The sequence below is a fragment of the Volvox carteri genome (genome assembly GCF_000143455.1).
Source record: "Volvox carteri f. nagariensis unplaced genomic scaffold VOLCAscaffold_67, whole genome shotgun sequence".
NCBI classification, from domain to species: Eukaryota; Viridiplantae; Chlorophyta; class Chlorophyceae; order Chlamydomonadales; family Volvocaceae; genus Volvox; species Volvox carteri.
Window position 1 is genome coordinate 380,859 of NW_003307610.1, and position 18,853 is coordinate 399,711.

At 53.4% G+C, this 18,853-nt stretch overlaps 2 protein-coding genes across 2 annotated transcripts in view; both read left to right on the forward strand.

Moving 5' to 3' along the window:
- Nucleotides 1-213: 213 nt before the first annotated feature.
- VOLCADRAFT_98021 (uncharacterized protein) lies at nucleotides 214-5,798 on the forward strand (the record flags this gene model as incomplete). The annotated part of the gene is made up of 8 exons (XM_002956915.1): nucleotides 214-289; nucleotides 955-1,811; nucleotides 2,091-2,516; nucleotides 3,233-3,268; nucleotides 3,653-3,747; nucleotides 4,471-4,524; nucleotides 5,134-5,493; nucleotides 5,693-5,798. 8 exons carry the CDS (start codon nucleotides 214-216, stop codon nucleotides 5,796-5,798), a joined length of 2,010 nt encoding a protein of 669 aa, XP_002956961.1.
- Nucleotides 5,799-13,403: 7,605 nt separating this feature from the next.
- Nucleotides 13,404-18,853, forward strand: part of VOLCADRAFT_107482 (uncharacterized protein) — a gene marked incomplete at its 3' end in the record, with an annotated part of 7,735 nt that continues 2,285 nt past the window's right edge. The window contains exons 1-9 of the mRNA XM_002956916.1: nucleotides 13,404-13,560; nucleotides 13,659-13,695; nucleotides 13,793-14,236; nucleotides 14,376-14,584; nucleotides 15,423-15,539; nucleotides 16,261-16,432; nucleotides 16,905-17,047; nucleotides 17,269-17,390; nucleotides 18,414-18,592. Coding sequence (XP_002956962.1) covers nucleotides 13,516-13,560; nucleotides 13,659-13,695; nucleotides 13,793-14,236; nucleotides 14,376-14,584; nucleotides 15,423-15,539; nucleotides 16,261-16,432; nucleotides 16,905-17,047; nucleotides 17,269-17,390; nucleotides 18,414-18,592 — 1,468 coding nt within the window. The 5' untranslated portion in view covers nucleotides 13,404-13,515. The remainder of the gene's footprint in view (nucleotides 13,561-13,658; nucleotides 13,696-13,792; nucleotides 14,237-14,375; nucleotides 14,585-15,422; nucleotides 15,540-16,260; nucleotides 16,433-16,904; nucleotides 17,048-17,268; nucleotides 17,391-18,413; nucleotides 18,593-18,853) is intronic.

An 18,853-nucleotide genomic window follows, 5' to 3' on the forward strand; every position in this document is an offset into this window, starting at 1 on the left:
ATACATCTCCGAAACTTTCAGGTCAGAGACGTCCGCGAACATACCACTCCTACAGTACGATTTGTGCTTTGTTAAAACCATGAAAGCAATAAAGACAGGAATGGCCTCATTCATATATCAAGCAGCTTGGCCTTTATCCAGATATAGCTTGTAACCGGTAAAGATTTCCCGTAAAGGAGCGGACGCATTAAGCTTTCACCATCGTTATTGTTTATGAGTACATCAAAGAGAGAGGTGAAAGATGTAACAGTACCTCGTGCAACAGGTGTGATGCGCACGCAGCACCGAGGTGGGCTGGCTTGGACGTATTGGCGAAGTCACAGCTGTGGATGCCATGTCAATCTCTTATAAAACAATTTATGTGAACGAGTTGGCTTTGATTGCGACGTCGAAACGTTGAATTTTCGTTATCCTGGCGGCCAACCATCGGGATACGTCGTGCGGTACTCAATCACCCAAAAAAAGGGACCGGACGACATGTTAAGAAAGTTTCCCGTCGATTTCATTAGGATAGATCTATGATCATTAGGTCGACTACACGATTATATTTTACTTTTGAATTGCTGAGCCCTGGCCGCCGCTACTACAACCCTCCTGTTCATCGTAACTCCTACGTCTTTCAGACCACTAATAACAGAAAGTGTTTCGCTGAGCTGCCCTGTGAACTTGGCTAGCTGCTGGAGTGCTTGATTGTCATCTTGCGTGCGACATTGTCGGACTTGCTACATAGGTACTCATTCCCTTCATGGTTCGAATGGACGACTCTGCAATAGGATTGAGACAGAAAGGTTCCGGATTATTCGTTTAGGAAGGCTTACGGAAGCTCTGTAGGTGCTGAGCTCTTACCATCACAATACGTATTCGGGAAGGAGACCGGTGAAATGGAGGCTTCCCGGGCGCCACAAGGCGCATGGCCATATAACTTGCGTCACTGTTCCGACTCGGATGCCTCAGGGCAACGTTTTGGTGGCCCTTGCAACTCGAATGTGGCCTTTACGGCCATTCCGCGACCGAATGCGGAGCCCTGGCTTTCTACCTCCAATGCGCCGAATCTCAACTCAAATTTATTTCCATTACAAATTAGAGTGGCACCATCATTTCATCGCCTCGGTACCTGTGACGACCTTCGTCCTAATGTGTCCTCTGTCCTCCGGCAGTCATCATCCTTGCCAGAGCCAGGCGAAAGGGATGGTCCTTTCGCCGGCGGCCAAATCCAGCCATTTCGGGACAACTGCAATTATCTGGCCGAATCAGCCTGCACCCGCCATTCCGCCGTGCACGGAATCATGCCACCACAGCTCTTAGGAACCAAGTCGATGCCCCCCTCCGCCACAGCCTGCAGCGTCCACTCCTACACGGCCATGCTACAGCACGTCGCCAGCTGTCCTGCGCGAAGTCTTCCTCCCGCCTCTGCCCCTCCGACGCCGCCCGCCGCTGCCGGGGGTGCCGTACTCAGCAGGCTCACCGTACAGCGGTGCGCCTCCGAAGGGCTGCTTACACACGCGCCATCGCAGAGCCTGCCGTGCAGCGGCGGCGTCGGCGGCGCTGGCGTGCCCGGGACACCGTATCCCCCATCTGACATCCTACCACAGTACGGCAGCTGGAAGCCGGTGCCGTCCGACACAGACATGGAGAGGGTGTGGGGCTCCGGAATCACCAACTGCCATCACAACCACCTCAACCTCAGCCACCAACCACAATCGACTCCCCTGCCACCGCCGCCACATCCTTCTGGACGAGGTCCGCAGTTCGCCTCAGATGGTGCTGTGACATGCGCTGAAAAACCGTCATTCCCGTCGCCACTGAAAAGGGTGAGCTTTGCGGATCGATCGTGTGCCGGGGCTCCTGGACAACAACTTTGCCGCCATTGCATTATACTCGACCGGAACGATGGCTCGGTGGGTCGGTCACACATCATTTTAGATAGGTTCCCCTGAGTGACTCCCCCGTTGGGCGGCTCCACATCTCGCAAAAGTCAGTCAGATTCCTGAACACATAATATTCCTGAACATATGTATTCCTGAACAGTACATATATATTCCATACCATCCCTGTCGCTCTACGCGATGCCGTTGCCTCTGCTGCCGCAGCTGACCTTGCCAACGGAGTCCCAGCTCCGAGGTAATTGCTCACCGACGTCCGGTGGCCGCAGCCCTATTGCCATCCAACGCAATCCCACCAAGCATATTGGACCAGCCTCGAGACCTCACTCGCCATTCGGCTCGTCGCCCGGCTCATCGCCCTTCTCAAGCACCTTCGCCGTCGCCACCTCCACGGCCGTTCCCTCCCGCTTGCAAATCGCGACGGCGGCCCGTAGCCCGGTCCGTAGCGGCAGTGGCGGCGGCGCCGCCGCCGCCACCGCGGCCGCGGCTTTCGGCGGTAGTGGCGCCGAAACCGCCACCACAAGCGGAATGCCACTGGATCGCCAGCGGCTGGTTCTAAGTTCCGTCAGTAACCTGGCGCAGCTTCGGGATACGGTAGCTGAGGATGGCAGTTTGGCACCAAGAAATAAGCAGGTGGGCGAGCGGTCGTATATTGTTCGTACCTACTGTTCGTACAGGTTGATCTTGTTCCATGTCGAGTCATCTTTGTTTCATGGTATTTGCTTGTGAACGTTTTCTTGCTCTTGAGAGCGGCGCACTGAGGGGGAGAGAGAGAGAAAAAGTGTGTGTGTTACACTTTCAGTTGTGGTCTGACGCGTCTGGCCCCAAAAGTAGTGAATGTGAAAATTTGCGAGAGCTCAGCAAACAGCTTCCTGTGCCGGTGTGCTAGTTGCTTACAACACACAACGCGCTCACAACAACATATGCGACATCATGAGGGTGTGGCGCCGGGTGAGGATGTTGTCGTCCTTCCCCGCTCGCCTTGGCTCGACACGCCTGAGCGGGACGTGCCTGCTGGTCACCCAGACCTTGAAGAGAAAACGAGCCACAGCTTTAAGGGGTTCCAAAGGTGAATCACAATTTGAAAGGAAATAGGGGAGACGCAAACTACCCGGAAGCACAAGGAAAAGCGGAAGGGGAGATGAAGGGAAGAAATAAGAACAGATTCCAGACGGGGGGAGAGAGAGGTTGGAGGGGGGAAAAGGAAGGGGGATTGTTTCGTATTTGGTTTGGGCGTCAGCCGTCGATTCTTGAAGTGTGCAACCATACGGGATCCTCCCGCCCTTCTCCTGCCCCTCGTCGTCGTTGGTCCCTCACCCCAACCCACCCACCCACCCACCCACCCATAGTTTTCTGCGCCACTGTGTTGTGTGTTCCGGCCCCCGGTCAGGGTCCCTCCGCGGTGCTAGTCGTCCTTTCTCGACGCCGGTCACCCACAGCAGCGAAACACTCCCCGTCAATTGTAAACTAACGGGATGTGTGGATATAAGAGAATCGTATCCCCTCTCGCAACGCGCATGTGCCACAGGCCCTTCTGAAAATGATTGAGGATGCTTTACAGGAGCAACAACAAGAACAAGAACAACAACAGCAACACCCCCAACAACAACAGCAACAGCAGCGACAGCCGCCTCATCTTCGGACGCCAGCGCAACCTCAGCCAGGAACCCTGCCATACAGGACATCGCATCAGGTGCAGCAGCCCATGCAGGTTCACCAGACAACTGGGCCATGTGCTCCTCCTCCTCCTCCTCCCGGCATCATCCCAGCTGTTGCCTGCTCAAGCTGCCATGCACAACACAATTCGCCGGTCGGCAACTGGTCGGCAGCTGCGGTTCCTTCCCATCATTACCCCGGTTCGATGGTAAAGTCAGCGACAGGCCCAGGCACTGGCGGCGCTCCGCAAGCCGAATCAGTTGGCTCCTGTCCAGGAGCCGGCGGCGCTTCTGCGCCGCAGCCAGTAGCTCCATTCCGCGTAGCGGCGGCCTTCAGGGCCGTTGGTAAAGGCGGCGGCGGCGGCGGCGGCGCCGACGTTGCAGATGCACCGAATATGGTGTCCGTCACGTCTAGTAGTAACTACGACAGCGGTGGAACCCTCTACGGCGGCGCTCTCCACATCGCCAGCATTTGCACCGCCATTAACGACCGCACCAGCGGCGGCGGCGGCGGCGGCGGCGGCGGCGGCAGTCCCCAGGCGGCGTACGGTAGAGTGGCCAGCAACGTCACCGGCGGCTGCTGTGTCTGCGGTACGCAAGCCACAACCAGCGATGGCAGTAGCCACCACAGTTGCAGTAGCACGGGCATGTCGGGCGGCGCACAACACACAGAGCGCTCAGCCCACATTCAAGAGTCTCATGCAGGAGCTGCCTGCGGTTTCGGAGCAGCGCCTTCCTTGGAGGGACCTGGCGGCTTCGGAGCTGCCCCACGGCCGGCGGCGGCGGCAGTGGCGGGGGCGCCGCCGCTGCCCAGCATTCTGACATCCTCACTTCGAAACTTACAACAAGTGCTTGACGGTGGCGCGTTAGTGTACGACGCGCCGCCAGAGTATACGTACGGCATGCCTGTGGCACCGTACGTGGTGCCGCAGGTATGCACTGGCAGGACAGCGGAATGGCGAGGGCAGGGGAACGGCGGCGCCACTGTGAGTGCGGCCGCCGCTGCCGCCTCCACTGCCCCGCTGGCAGCTCGCACTGGCAGTGAGCTACAGCCGCAGCTGCCACTGCCGTATACACTGCAGGAGCAGCCGGCGCTGCAACAACAGCAGCAGCAGCAGCGCGGTCTGCTTTACACCACCTGTGGCTCCTTCCAAGCTGCGCCCGCTCACCCAGCCGGGCTTGCAGCTGGGCCACCTTCACCGTCGAGTTCCTTCTCCCCGGGTCATGTGGCGGCGTGCGCCGTCAACACGCCCTCACCATCCGCCCCAGCGCCGGCCGTCATCCCAGGCCCGGCCACCAACGCGTCCGTGCCCTCACCACCTCCTTGCAGTCCCATGTCTGTCGGTCCACCTCCTCCTCCACCTCCTCCACCTCTTCCACCCTACGCTTCCTCAGCTTCCTGGTATGCCAAAGACATGCAGCAGCAGCAACAACATCAACAACAGCAGTCGTGCAATCTGTGCTACTCACAGCAACTGCAGTATCTTTCGGGTCCACAGTTACCGCAGCTGCACAACCACCACAACCACCATCAACAGCATTATCTGACGTCACCACCGCCACCATCCTCATCATCCTCATCATCGCCGCCACAGCATCAACAGCACCAACATCAACAGCACCAACATCAACAGCACCAACATCAACAGCACCAACATCAACAGCACCAACATCAACAGCACCAACATCAACAGCACCAACATCAACAGCACCAACATCAACAGCACCAACATCAACAGCACCAACATCAACAGCACCAACATCAACAGCACCAACATCAACAGCACCCCCAACAGCACCATCAACAAGAGCAGCAGCAGCAGCAGCAACAGACGCAGCTACAGGCAGCACACCTCCCAGCAGGTACATGGCCGGCATTGTTCTGCGCTCCTATGGAGCTTACATCTGCAGCTGAAGGAGGCGGCAGCGGCAGCTTCGAACCGTGTGGCGGCCCGGTGGCGACGATGGCACCTGTTTCCGCCGCCGCAGCAACCGCCGCCATGGACTCTGTGGACGCAGTCGGTGAAGAGGCGGAGGATCCCTTGTTGCCTGATGATGTGCTCAGCAACTTTTTGGAGGAAAGTTTGGGAATGTTGCCGTGCCCTGACTTTGGGACGCTGCCTTGCCCCGACCTCGATCTGGTGACCTGCGCAGGCGAGACCTTATCCTGACTGCTAAGCTGTGTGTCTGTGTGCACCAAGCTGGGCTGTTGTTAGGACAGGAGCTGTGGGGAACGGTCGACCTGGGGCGGTATCACTAGTTCCTGCAGCCGAGGGCGCTGAGATAGATATCCTCGTGCTGCCGCAGTCGTCGCCCTAAGGGCCACATCTGCAAGAGGACTCTGCGGCACGGAATGTGAAATTCGCTGATACCGTTTATTATGACGGAGGCCCTTTCGTTTAATTGGGGCGGAGATAGAGCATCGCCATGAGAGGAAAGCGCGTTGCGGCATCTTCCCTTCTCGAGTCGCGATAACACGGCCTTTTCTCAAAAGGCAGCAGTGATTCCACAGCTGTAAAAGTTCAAAGTCGAAAGGGGGGGAGCAGGTTGGCAGCTGCGGCAGACCAACTGCGTGGGTCTCGGAGCGGGAAATGAAGAGGTAGGGAGTACGACAAGCACGGCAGCTCGGGGTCTTTGTAGTGGTTTGATTTTATGGAGTAAATTTACTCGAAGGCAGTCAGTGTCTTGGAGTGATACTCAGTGGCAGACGTTGCCCCTGCTGCTGCTGTTGCAGCTGCAGTTTGCTGTTGCAGGCTATGGCTGTTGTTGCTATTGCAAATCTGTGGCGGTTTTAACCTTTGACTCGACCACACATGCTGTTGTCAATGTACGTGTTTTTAACCAATCGATGATGTTATCGGGGCCCTGGGGGGATCGTGCCGTTCAATGTGCATCTATCTGTCCGCATGAAATGTATGTGTGCGTTCTTGCGTATCAAATTCGCCATTTGCGCATGTTAAATCTGTGTCTGTCTGTATGTCTATATGTCTGTATGTATTAATGTGCGACTGTCCGTGTACGTCTAATCGTGAGCATCTACAGCGCTATCAATGCTGTACATTATTATGGAATGTCTGCGTTTTAGGAAGTAAGGCATAACTCTTCTCTGTACTTATATGGGTGTTTATATGGCGCAAGAGTAGTAATGCGATGTATCGCGTGTCATACTCGCAACGATGTGCGGACGAATGGTTGCAAGCTAGGTGATGATGAAGGGTTGCAGCATGGGGTTCATAACCAGATTTCACAGTCACACATACCCTCTTCGCGTCTCTAGGTAAAGCATGTTGCGGGAGTCACATGCGCTTAATTCTTCATCAACCTTTTCACTTCGCACGCGATATAAAGTTTGTCTTTCTCACACACGCAACAAACACTACTTGTTCTGGCGATGCATGCATGCCTACATTTGAATGGGGTGGGGCATTTGAATGGTCAAACTCTTTTTCTCAGCTGCAAAATACCTCTATAAGCGACCAGAGGACTTCGTAATTTCCTTCCTTGGCTATTAGATGTACCGTATGCTGTGGTCGTGCGGTGGCTGCACGTAAAGTTGGGCTTCTTCCTGATGAATTGGTTGCCGCAGACTTGGGCAGGTGGGCTGATGATGGTGGGTGATGGTAGTGGCTATTCCTTTTTTATTAGGCGTTTAAGTGTTGGCGTTGGTGGTGACGTGGGTGGTGTGACGTGGGCGGTGACGTGGCGCCGTGAGTAGGTGACGACGACGGTGATGCCGTCTGGGTACCACCTCTGCGGGCGCCTGTGCACAGCAGCGTCCTGCAGGAGACTCGTCCATGCTCGCAGATTGCCGAGCAACGAAGGGTTACTAAATAACAGGCGCGCTCTTCCCGTGCAAACATGGCGGGAATCATAATGGCGGGAAACTAGCTTTTTTGAAAGGAGCAGTTGTGTCGCAGTGGTTCGTTCCTCTTTAAGGCGGATTCAAAAGTATTTGCGTGCGTTGCCGCTGTCTTGTTGAAGCTGTGGACGGTCCTGCTGGCACTGGATCGAGGACCACAGACGCGAAGCCGCAACGTTCTTCGTCGCTTATCTATTTTGTTCGGCTATTCCCTGATTGGATGTCTGTGTCTTCTACGTGCAGTTCTTTGCTTTCAACCGGGGTGCGATTCAGGGGACCTGGAGGCTGCTTCCGAAAGCCATAGCGTTTGTACCTGGTTTATCCTTTATATTTTTCTCGTGTTTTTGTTCTGTTGTTTAATATACAAAGGATAGGCAGGCGGCTGGCAGAAGTTAAGGCCTGACTTCTGCTCCCAGTCGATCCAGTCGACCCGGGTTCAAATCCGCCTGCCAGCTCCTCGGGTATTTGAGGAGTGATGAAATGGGAGGTGGCCCCCCATCATATGGACGGTGTAGGACGTGATAATATCAACTTGCGAGCTGACCAGGAACTAAGTTGATGCGCCGTTGATCCGCTAGATTTGGTTGGATGCTGGTGGTGAGTTGCCGAACCCAACGAATACATTCTGAAGTCGGATGGGGTGACGGATTAGGGTGCCCCTCTAGCAGGGGAGAGCAGGGACTGCCCCGGGAAAGGGGGCCGCTGGCGAAGTTAACCACCCTGTAATAACATACATACAAAGGATGAATTACTGGTACGTAGGTGTCTTGCGCGCATCTTGGGTGTCCGGTCATGCATGGTGCTTGCCGATATTGCTGGCGACGACGCTCCGCGGCGTTCACTACTTTTTTCCATCCTCCACCTCTTCCCCCTCATAAGTCATAACTTACCTCCCCCCTCCTCTTGTCCTCTCCTTCTCAACAACCTCCTTCGACATGCATCCCACCCCCACAGCGACAATATTTCTAGTCCTAGTCTCTTGTCTTCCTGCGATAGTAAAACAATTGCGTGTTTGGACACGACAGACTGCAGCCTTTTGCGCATAATGCGTACGTCCAATTATACTGTTAAAGGCTCATGCCTCGGACCGCATCCTCTCGCCCCTTTGCGCTGTGCCACATCCTCCCAGTCCGCTTCTGCCCTTAGTTTTCTATGTTTCCAATACGACAGCTGACTAGGACAGAGTGCCTTGGCTTCTATTACTCGGAATGATCTGCCGATAGTAATTAGCGCTAACCAAGATTGCTCAACACAACCACGGTGGCTGTCCATGGCGGTTTATTACGTTTTTGTTGTTCTTGGGAACGTGTTGACATTCTCATCGCGATATCTTCATTCATCAGCATAGGCTGAGGTGTGCACATCAAATCTGTCTCTCGGTTCTGAATTGCTTAATGGCGTTGGTGTACCTGGTGGGGGAGAGAGATAGGGCGCACCAGAGGCTTACTCAATGCGATATCGTCCCAGGATGGATGAGACGGGTCGTCCGTGTGAGTTGCCGCCAATCAGTGGAGGTGCTTTGATGCACGTGGGCTATGTGTTTTTTGTAGTACGGGAGTCATCGTTTGAAGTGCCGTACATGAAGCCCACTTCAACCCCAGGCGTTCGCTTATTATAATAGCCTGTATAGCTGACGATTTGTTGAACGGTATTATATATGACCTTCGTGAACCTGTCATCACAGGTCCCTCTTTTTTGCGCTTTGCGCGCGAAGGCATATACGACGCGTACAGCATTCTTGAACTCATGGTACGACATAGCATTTGTGGGGCAACGCGTTCGATCTGCTAACGCATGTGTGCTTGATTATCGAGCCGCAAGCTGTTGCGAATGCTCGCCTGGTTAAATGTGCTTTAGTTTCAGAACATCGCCTGTTTTGCTGATGCACAAGCAGCAGTAGCAGCTGTCCTTGCCGCATTGTCGTGCTGTACGGCAACGAGTAACAGGTTGTTTTGATCAACCGTAAAGCTTTGTTTGGAGGCTTTTGGGGGGTTTATCTTTTTGGGGCTCGGTTTTGAAGCTGCATGTAACCACGACCAAAAAGGTGTCAGATGAGGGCCCAGTAATAACCCATCACGTACACAATCGGTGGCTCAATCCGCTGGTTTCATGCTCCTCGGTCTGCCGCTGTCACCGTTTCGTCGAGAAAATACGCCGTTTTCTTTCATATATGCAATGCCGCTACCCTTCTGTATTGGAGATTTGGAGATTACCAAACCCATGTATACTTTCGGAAAAGTGTTTGATGGTCTAATATGTTGTCTAACACTTGTGCTGCTCATGCGATGCCACCTGTGACCCGGAGGACAAGCTAACGGCCGTAAAGTACGAACGATCGTACTACTTGAAATACGTTGGGATCTGGGGTTATTAGTTGTTGTCGTACGGGAGCGGTAGCAGTCGACGTGTGCGACCCCAGGGCCTACCCATACCTGCCCATACCACTTCACAAGGAAGGAAAAGAAGGAAGGAAGGAAGGAAGGGAGAGCTCGCCTCTCATAAGTCCCTTGTTTGGCGTTTCGTGGTTGAGGCTGTGTGTCGATGCTGTGTGTTGATGCTGTGACTGTCAGCGGTGGTGTGTGCGTCATGCGGCATTTCTTGTTGAGTTAAGGTTTTGGAGCTAGCCTGCTTACATGTGTGGAAAGTATTTTGGCGGTTTGTCTCATTACTCGCGACAGCAAAGATAAGAGTTTTTTTGTAAAGTGCGCGCCAGCAGCGTTCGTTATTACGTAGTAGTGCTGGGTTCTTAGCTTGAGAATGGCAGTGTCTGTACAATCCTACGACCGTTTCGGGTCATCGCTTCTCGTCCGTCAGTCCTTTCGTTGCCTGTTTGTGTCTCGGCTTTAAATGTGCGATAATAGCTTGTTCTCAAGTGTTTCTCTGTATGTTAATTTGTTCAGGAGCGAGGTGGCGTGTCATTGCATACCAACAGTACATATGGCATTTGCTTGGTGCTTTACTTGGTACTCGTGTCGTGTTTTGCAGTCCGTTGCATCTGCCGTACTTTGAAATTCACACAACCGCAAAATGCCGTCGTATGTACTGTTTGGATGTTGTTACTGGCTTGCGAGCGGCGCCTGCTGCTTGGTGACTGCGCTTGCTTTCGATTAGCGATGGTTGTCCTTTTGCACAATGTGTCGTGTTAAGTGGTCCCAAGGTTTCAAAACATAAAAACGGCTGTAACTGTCAAAACTGACCATGCACCTTCTCCTAAGTTTAAATTCAAATCTTGGAGCCAGGCGGAACCGAAACGAGGAAGATATTAGCACGGTCTTGGAATTAATTCACCAGTAACCAACACGGTGATGTATATTGATTAACACTCTGCAAAGGGACTAGGGTAGCCTCTGCTGCTTCTTCAAAGTCGAAAAGGGCTCTCGGCCCCGGTGCAGCCAGCAGTCGCCCCACAGCATTCCGCAGGGAAGAAGGCTGTACGGCACTGGGCTGCAAGTGGAGGAACGGTGTCGTGTTTGGACTACACGTTTATTATTACGGATAGCTGGGAGGGCCAGTGCAGCGACGGCAGCGTTGGAGTGATGTATGAATCAGTGGTGTATATACACTTGCTGCTAAGACCCCCATGCAAATCCATGGACAGTGCATCGCGCGCCGCCTCCACCTCAACAACACATGAACGGCTGAGTATCTATAGCCTTCTGGAAATATGCGCGAACTCAGTTCCCCATGGCCAGTGGAACTGGAGGATAGGACATGTGTGAGATGTGCGTGAGACGGAGCAGAAGGCAAGGAGGGAAGTACTGCTGGAACAGTTGGAGGCATGGGTGGTCTGCTGGAGTGGCGGAGTGTGGCGATAAGCTGAGCCATAAATAGCTATTCCAGGGAAGCCCAAGGAAAGAGCCACGAGAAAACCGTGCGGCTGCACAGTTGATTGTAGTGGCTTCTAATTGCAAGACCCAGTTCAGCGTGGCATGCGAGTTCATCGTGAGACACGACGCTCACTGACTGACTGACTGACTGACTGACTGACTGACAGACAGCAGTGAACCCCCCGGGGGGCCTCGGGCCCCCGAAAGGCGCTTCGCGCCCCCGGGGCCCCTCGCCCAAAACAATTGGATGAAGGTCACTAAGCAGTGCACACCATTACACCACTGCATTGGACAATGTGTGTGCACGCGTGTGCGTGTATATATGTGTGTATGTTAAAACAGCTGATAAATATATATCCACCAAAACCAAACAACTAGAACTGGCTAGATAGCCGACGGCGGCCTAACTAACCCGTTGATTGTAATACTCTCCAATACAGAGAGCTAGCTGCTCGGTTATGTTAGCACCCGCCGGTAGCATCACCACCATGCTATAGTTCCCACAGACCGCTTATCGTTCAATTGTTCGCCGTAGATGTCTTCCTCTCTTCCCCTGCGAAATTTTTCTTATTCTTGTTGCGCAGTTTGTGGTGGTTCATCAAAGCGCTGCCTTTGGCTGACTGCTGTCCGGTGACTCTCGAGCCCTCGACTCGTGCATGTGGGCAGTCTGCGGTTTATTATGGCGGACCCAGAAGGGGTCGAGAGCGTCAGCACAACACTGGGCAATATGGGCAATAGGAGGGGAGGGTGAGAGAAGGGGCAGAGCAACATAGAGGAAGCAGTCTCTGAGCAAAGACAGAATTTTTCATGGTTGGTGTTGGGGTTGCGCTGTGGTGGGGTCTCGGGTTTGGGTTAAGAGGGTAGGGTGTGACTGCAGACCATCGGGGAACCATTTCCTAGTCTAGGGGCTGTTGTTGGCTGGTAACTACAGTAGGCCTGATGATTGCCGCAACAAATATAAGGCCCCAGCAAAGGGCTAAAGAAGACGAGTCCTGAGCAATTCTGCTTGCAGGCTTGGCTCTGTACTGCCGTATCAAAGTAACGTATCAAAGTTTTTATGTGAGTTTTTACGAGTGAGGACGAGCGTGTACGCCCGGGGTGAGATGTGGGTTATTCTTACGTATTCTCGTGGGTTCTGGACAGTAGCTATGAACTTTTAATGACCGTAGGCTCCCCCACTTTGGCGTGGGATTCTATGGAGTATCCGACCCGTTCGGGTCCTCTGCGACAGAGAAACGGGTGCATTAGTGAATGCGCATTCGGAGATAATGGCTACTGGAGTGCTGGGCGCCATTCCATGCGATTTTGATGATTTGCGTAATGTGAGAAAGTGGTTTGGGTTGAATAATCGGGACGAGCAGACATTTTTTTGGTGACATACGACTTATTGATGGGATAGTCGCCCATGGTGGTATTAAACGAACATAATAACGTGGTCCTTAAGTGCTTTCGGGGGGCCCTCGTTACGGACGTTAGGAATACCATCCCGGCCTCCAGCTGTAAGGAAACGTGGAAGTAAAACCTTTCCCCGTGCCTCTATGCTTAACATCAAAATAAATGTTCTTGCGATTGGCATGACTTTGCAAGGGAGTCGTATGTAAGGTCAGCGCGGCATTCCTGACATGTATAAGCCCTAAAGTTCCAGAAACCCATCTCCTGGTACCGGAATCCTACAGCTAAATGTTACATTGTCCCTATAGCAGCTCTTCCCATGCTCGAAAAAGCACAAAGCTGCTATTGATCAGCATCGCCACTACCGACATCGTTGCCCTTCCATGCCTAAGGCTAGTAAATAGAAGTTAGACGCTGCTTCCTTACTATTATATGCGGAACTATTATCGCGTAGATCCCATCTGAAGTCGGTACTGTTCACGAATGACCGGCCCTATTTGCCTTTTGCTAGCAGGAAGCGATTTCCTTGATCGTGAAGTATTTTGGAAATCTGTATATATAGGGTCGATCATTGGTGAACAGTACCAGTCACGCATGGCCGTAAGCTTCTCACTCTATGCAAAAACCAACTGGCGGTAAGCAGAGTACTAAAGGAATTCCATGGGCTCCAATGAATTATGTGTTGTGCGCGTTGGTTGCTGCCTCAAGCCGTACGTGCGTACAGCAAAGCTTCTTACAGATCTTTGCAAGCTCTCAGCAAGGTGTAACTATTGCAGATCATTGGTTACAAAGCTAGAACCTGCAGCATAGTTTGATCTGGAGTTAGGGGGTCGTGGGCACCGTCAGAGAAAACTTTGCAGTTGCCACTCGATTTTGCTGCTCCAGTTAGCGTGCAAACAATGTTGCGGGGAGCAATTTCACAATGCCCAGCGGCAACGGACCGGGTGAGCATTCCACTGTCCCTGTGCCGGGAGAAAAAGCAAGAGAACGCGGGCACAGCAAGTTTTGGAGCTTATTACTGATAATGACGTGGATTACGCAGGCTACTGCAAGTTCTGCGCGCTGCTTGGCGCCTGTCGGTAGGTGTTGGATTCTGTGGTCGTGGCCGCGGGCGCGCCTTCGCAAGCTTCGGAGGTCGACCAAGACCTTCGCCCATTTCATCCTGTCCTTTTGCAGCCCGCTCAATTAAGAGCGTTGTTCCAGTTCGTCGCATCCGTGCTGAGACGGTCAGTGGCCCGCGCGCCGGCCCTGCTGGCAGCTACTCGGGCGAATGGGACAAGCTGTCAGTGGAGGAAATTGACGAGTGGCAGGACCGGGGGCCTAAGACCCCTTTGCTGGACACCGTGAATTATCCGGTTCATATTAAGAACTTCAACTTGGACCAGCTGAAGCAGCTTTGCAAGGAGCTTCGCAGCGACATTGTGCACACCGTCTCGCGCACTGGCGGACACTTGAGCAGCAGCTTGGGCGTTGTGGAGCTGACAGTTGCCTTGCACTATGTCTTCAACACGCCGGAGGACAAAATTATTTGGGATGTTGGCCATCAGGCGTATGGCCATAAGATTCTAACTGGTCGCCGCAAGGGTATGGGCACCATCCGCCAAACGAATGGCCTTTCCGGTGAGAGGATCTGGCGTTTGATTTTTCCCTGCGCTCGGGGAAAACTTGGAATGACGAAAAAACTCCCATACACCCCGCTCCTGACGCGCTTGTTTTCGACGAAAGAGTGTATCACGTACACCCTTTACCACGCTTACAGGCTTCACCAAGCGAGAGGAGAGCGAGTATGACCCCTTCGGCGCGGGCCACAGCTCGACCTCCATTTCAGCCGCGCTGGGCATGGCTGTGGGCCGTGACGTGAAGAGCAAGAAGAACAATGTGATTGCGGTCATTGGTGACGGTGCTATTACTGGTGGTATGGCCTACGAAGCCATGAACCACGCCGGCTTCCTGGACAAGAACATGATTGTGATCCTAAACGATAACCAGCAGGCAAGTTTTGAACTTCCCGCCAATTTTCCACCGCTGTCCCGCCTGGCATGTCTCCGCCTGGATTTCATGGAAAGAAGGGAACAGGAGGAGAGGGAAAAGGAGGAGAGCAGAAAGTAGGGTTCCGGAAGGAGGGAAAGAAACAAGAGGTTAATGGAGGAAAGTATTTTTGCGCACCAATGATTTAGCGCACAAGTGCAAGGAGGAAGGGGACACATGAAGGGGTGTTAAACTGTATTAAACTTAAAACGCACGCCAGCAATAAACACAATCGACCACCCCGGAAGAAACACACATGTGTACGACATAGGTAATGAATTATTGGGCCGCGTGTTTTGGCAAGCCTTGGTTCCAATTTTCCTCAACGATCAACGCGCTACCGTTATGTATTAACCACCAATACCCCTTCCACCCCCTTGGGCGGGGCCTCTTTCCAGTTCAGATTTCCCAAATTCTAAAATGTTACAGATTGAGAAGCTTCTGGGCCTATAGCACCCATAAAGATATTTGCCTAGAATTGAACAATAACTGAAAATAGATATTTCCGGTCACGACTTGGGAACCCAGGCTGGGGACCTCGACACACCGGTACTCGGGTACCCAAAGTATATAATCTCCATTTTTTGGGGCGTTGCGTTCCTGCTGCTACCTGGTGATGATTTCCCTGCTTTTGTCCAACTTAACATTCGCACCACAAAAAATCAGATATGATATTTGGCGGAGTGGCGAAGTGGAGAGGGGGTAAAAACACGTGATAGCGCCCACGCATGCCAGCGAGCGGCCGTGTGTGTTTTGCTTTGTACGGCGCCCGCTTCAGGTCTCCCTGCCTACCCAGTATAACAACAAGAACCAGGACCCCGTGGGCGCTCTTTCCAGCGCTCTGGCGCGGCTGCAGGCCAACCGGCCCCTTCGGGAGCTCCGCGAGATTGCCAAGGTGCGTGCGGACGAGTGTCGGGGGCCGGAAGGGGGGGGGTGGAGAGACGAACCACGAACGAGTGAAGCTGCTCGGACGGGGTGGAGGGAGCGGGAGCAGGAGAATGGGGAGAGAATCAGGGGGAGTAGCGGACTAAGGGTGTGGATGGGGGGATGCGGGACGGGATAAGCGGGATGATGAGGGTAAAGGGGGTGCAGGATGACGTATGTATGTGTGGAGTGAGAGAGAGAAGGGAAAGAGGAGGATAGGCGAGCATGACGCTATGAGGTGTGTGTGTGTGTGTATGTGTGTATCATTGTGTGTTGGTTTTAGCGCACTTTTTTGGTGGGGAGGGGGAACTGATGTCATGGACTTGGGGTTTATGGTGGAGGTGGCTCTTTGGGGCCTTATGCGGGTGTTGGTGCCTGGGGGGGGGGGAACGATCGGTTTATGGGTTTTGCACACACACACACACAGTGTATATATCACATATACCGCACTGACAGCGAATGGATACATATATACATACATATATATCGTGGCGGGTATATTCGCGGTCAGTGTCCTGACCAACAAGATGTTTCGCCGTACTTGATGATATCCTTGCGTCTCCACCGACCCTCACCCTCACCCCCACCAACAAGACGACATCATCGCAGCCATATCCTCCCGCAAACATACATACAGACATACCGACATACGCACCTGCGTATACGCACATGCACACACACACGACATGCAGGGAGTTACGAAGCAGCTCCCGGACGTGGTCCAGAAGGCGACGGCTAAGATTGACGAGTACGCTCGCGGTATGATTAGCGGCACCGGCTCCACGCTGTTCGAGGAGTTGGGGTTGTACTACATAGGGCCCGTGGATGGCCACAATGTGGATGACCTGGTTGCCGTACTCAATGGTGGGTATATGCGTGTGTGTATAGTGAGTGAGTGTGTAGGGGTTGGGAGTGGGAGTGGGGGGGTGAAGAGGGGGGAGTTGGGGGGGTATGTGTATGTGATAGAAGATTGTAGGGGGGGAAAAGGCGGGGGGCGAGGGGTGGAGCTGGGGGAATGAAAGCAGCTCGTTCAGGACCGCGGTTTGAGAGCCGTGTTGATTGTCCGACTTGACTTGACTTGACTTGACTTTACCGTGCCCGTTCCGGTGACACCCGCACCCAGCCCCATCATTTCATTACCCCTCTCATCGCTCTAGACCCCTGGACGCGTCGGTCAGTGTGTTTTACACGATGATGGATCCCCCCTCAAAGCGGCCCCCTATCCTGCACACCAACCCAAACCACACCACCAGTTGGACCACCATCTGCATGCCCTCGTCGCGGCTTAGATCGTTAAAACACACCACACCACACCACACCCCATCTCACACCGTAGAGGTTAAGAGTGCGGAGACGGTGGGGCCCGTGCTGGTCCACGTCGTGACGGAGAAGGGCCGCGGGTACCTGCCCGCGGAGACGGCGCAGGACAAGATGCACGGAGTCGTGAAGTTTGATCCGCGGACGGGCAAGCAGCAGCAGGTGTGTGTGCGTCTGTACGTCTGCACGTCGGTTTATGTGTGTGGGGGGGTATGGCTATTCGCGTCATGAGGCGCTGTGGGGATGGAGAGGGCTCGGAGGGCGGGGGAAGGAGGTGCGGTTGAGTGGGAGGAGGGGGGAATTGGAAAGCCGGGAGAGGTGGGCACAACACAGGAAGTGCAAAACCCAACTCCTAAAACAGCCTAGTCTTGCCGCACGCACAGGCCAAGACCAAGGCGATGTCGTACACTAACTACTTTGCGGACGCACTGACCGCGGAGGCGGAGCGCGACAGCCGTATCGTTGCCGTACACGCGGCCATGGCGGGCGGCACCGGCTTGTACAGGTACGGCGTTTCGATAAGATCACGCGTGTGTATTACCCCGTGCAGGGAAGCATGCGCTTGGGTGCATGCGGCGCACGTACATGCCGTATGTATACACATAAATATATACACATATAGGTCAGGCACTACTGGTAGCGCACACACCGATGCCCCCGGAGGTTCCGGGATCGAGACCTGTCAGGATCTAAAATCCATCCGATGGTGGGAGGTGAAAGTGCCCCTTGTCGATGGGCGATGGTGACCTGGGATACAATTGACTTGAGAGCTGACCAGGAATGAAGTTGAGCCGCCGTTGATCCGGCTAATTCCGTTGGATGCCGGTGGTGGGTGATGAACCTGAGCAATCCAGTGAGAAGTCGGCTAGGGTGACTAGATGAGGGTGCCCCGAAATACCGGGGAAGGCAGGGTTTCTCCGGGTAGCTGCCACGGGTGAAGATATGACCCCCCTGTCCCACACACCATATAAAATGGCCGTAAATTTTGGCCATTACATTCGGCCATTTCTGTAATGGCCACGACGTACACAACAGGTTCTATTGTGCTTAGACTCGGTCTGCAGTAAAACGAAACGCTGCACTACCGGCGCAGCAGAGCACGCTATGGGGACAAGCAGCTTGTGAAATGTTTACTGCTGCTTTGCGATTACAATTCCAGTGTTGAATCCACCTAAGAGCTAAGAGTGCGTTGTTCTTCGCGACGGTGTGGCGAGAGGTGTATCAGCAACGCCATCCTTCTTTGTGTGTCGTCCGTGTGCTGCATTCGCTTCGGCGTCGCTCTTTGCGCGGACCTTGTAACTTGTAACATAATATCGGCATTATCATGTGGATAGAGTGGTAATTGGTGAATTTTAAAACACAATTCGCTGACGTTGATGGCGCTACCACCCTTCTATTTTGTTTTTATTTTTGCTTACTTATTTATTTATTTATTTATTTTTGGTTTTGTTTTTTTGTCTTTATATATTGTGTTTATTATATCTTATATCATATTTTATGTAAAGAAATATTTTTTGTTTGTCTTCAGGTTTGAGAAGCGCTTCCCCGAGCGGGTGTTTGATGTGGGCATTGCCGAGCAGCACGCGGTCACCTTCGCCGCGGGCCTAGCGTGCGAGGGCCTGGTGCCCTTCTGCACCATCTACTCGACCTTCATGCAGCGCGGGTACGACCAAATCGTACACGACGTCTCCCTGCAGAAGCTGCCAGGTAGGTGATTATGTACGGCATGCAGTGTACGGATGCCTCTGATACGCAAAGGAAATTGTCTGTTGGAAGACAGTCTTCCTGCCGATGTTTCGGATGGTTGAGTGGTTGAGTGAGTGGTTGAGTGAGTGGTTGAGTGAGTGGTTGAGTGAGTGAGTGGTTGAGTGAGTGGTTGAGTGAGTGGGTGGTTGAGTGAGTGAGTGGTTGAGTGAGTGGTTGAGTGAGTGGGTGGGTGAGTGGGTGGGTGAGTGGGTGGGTGAGTGG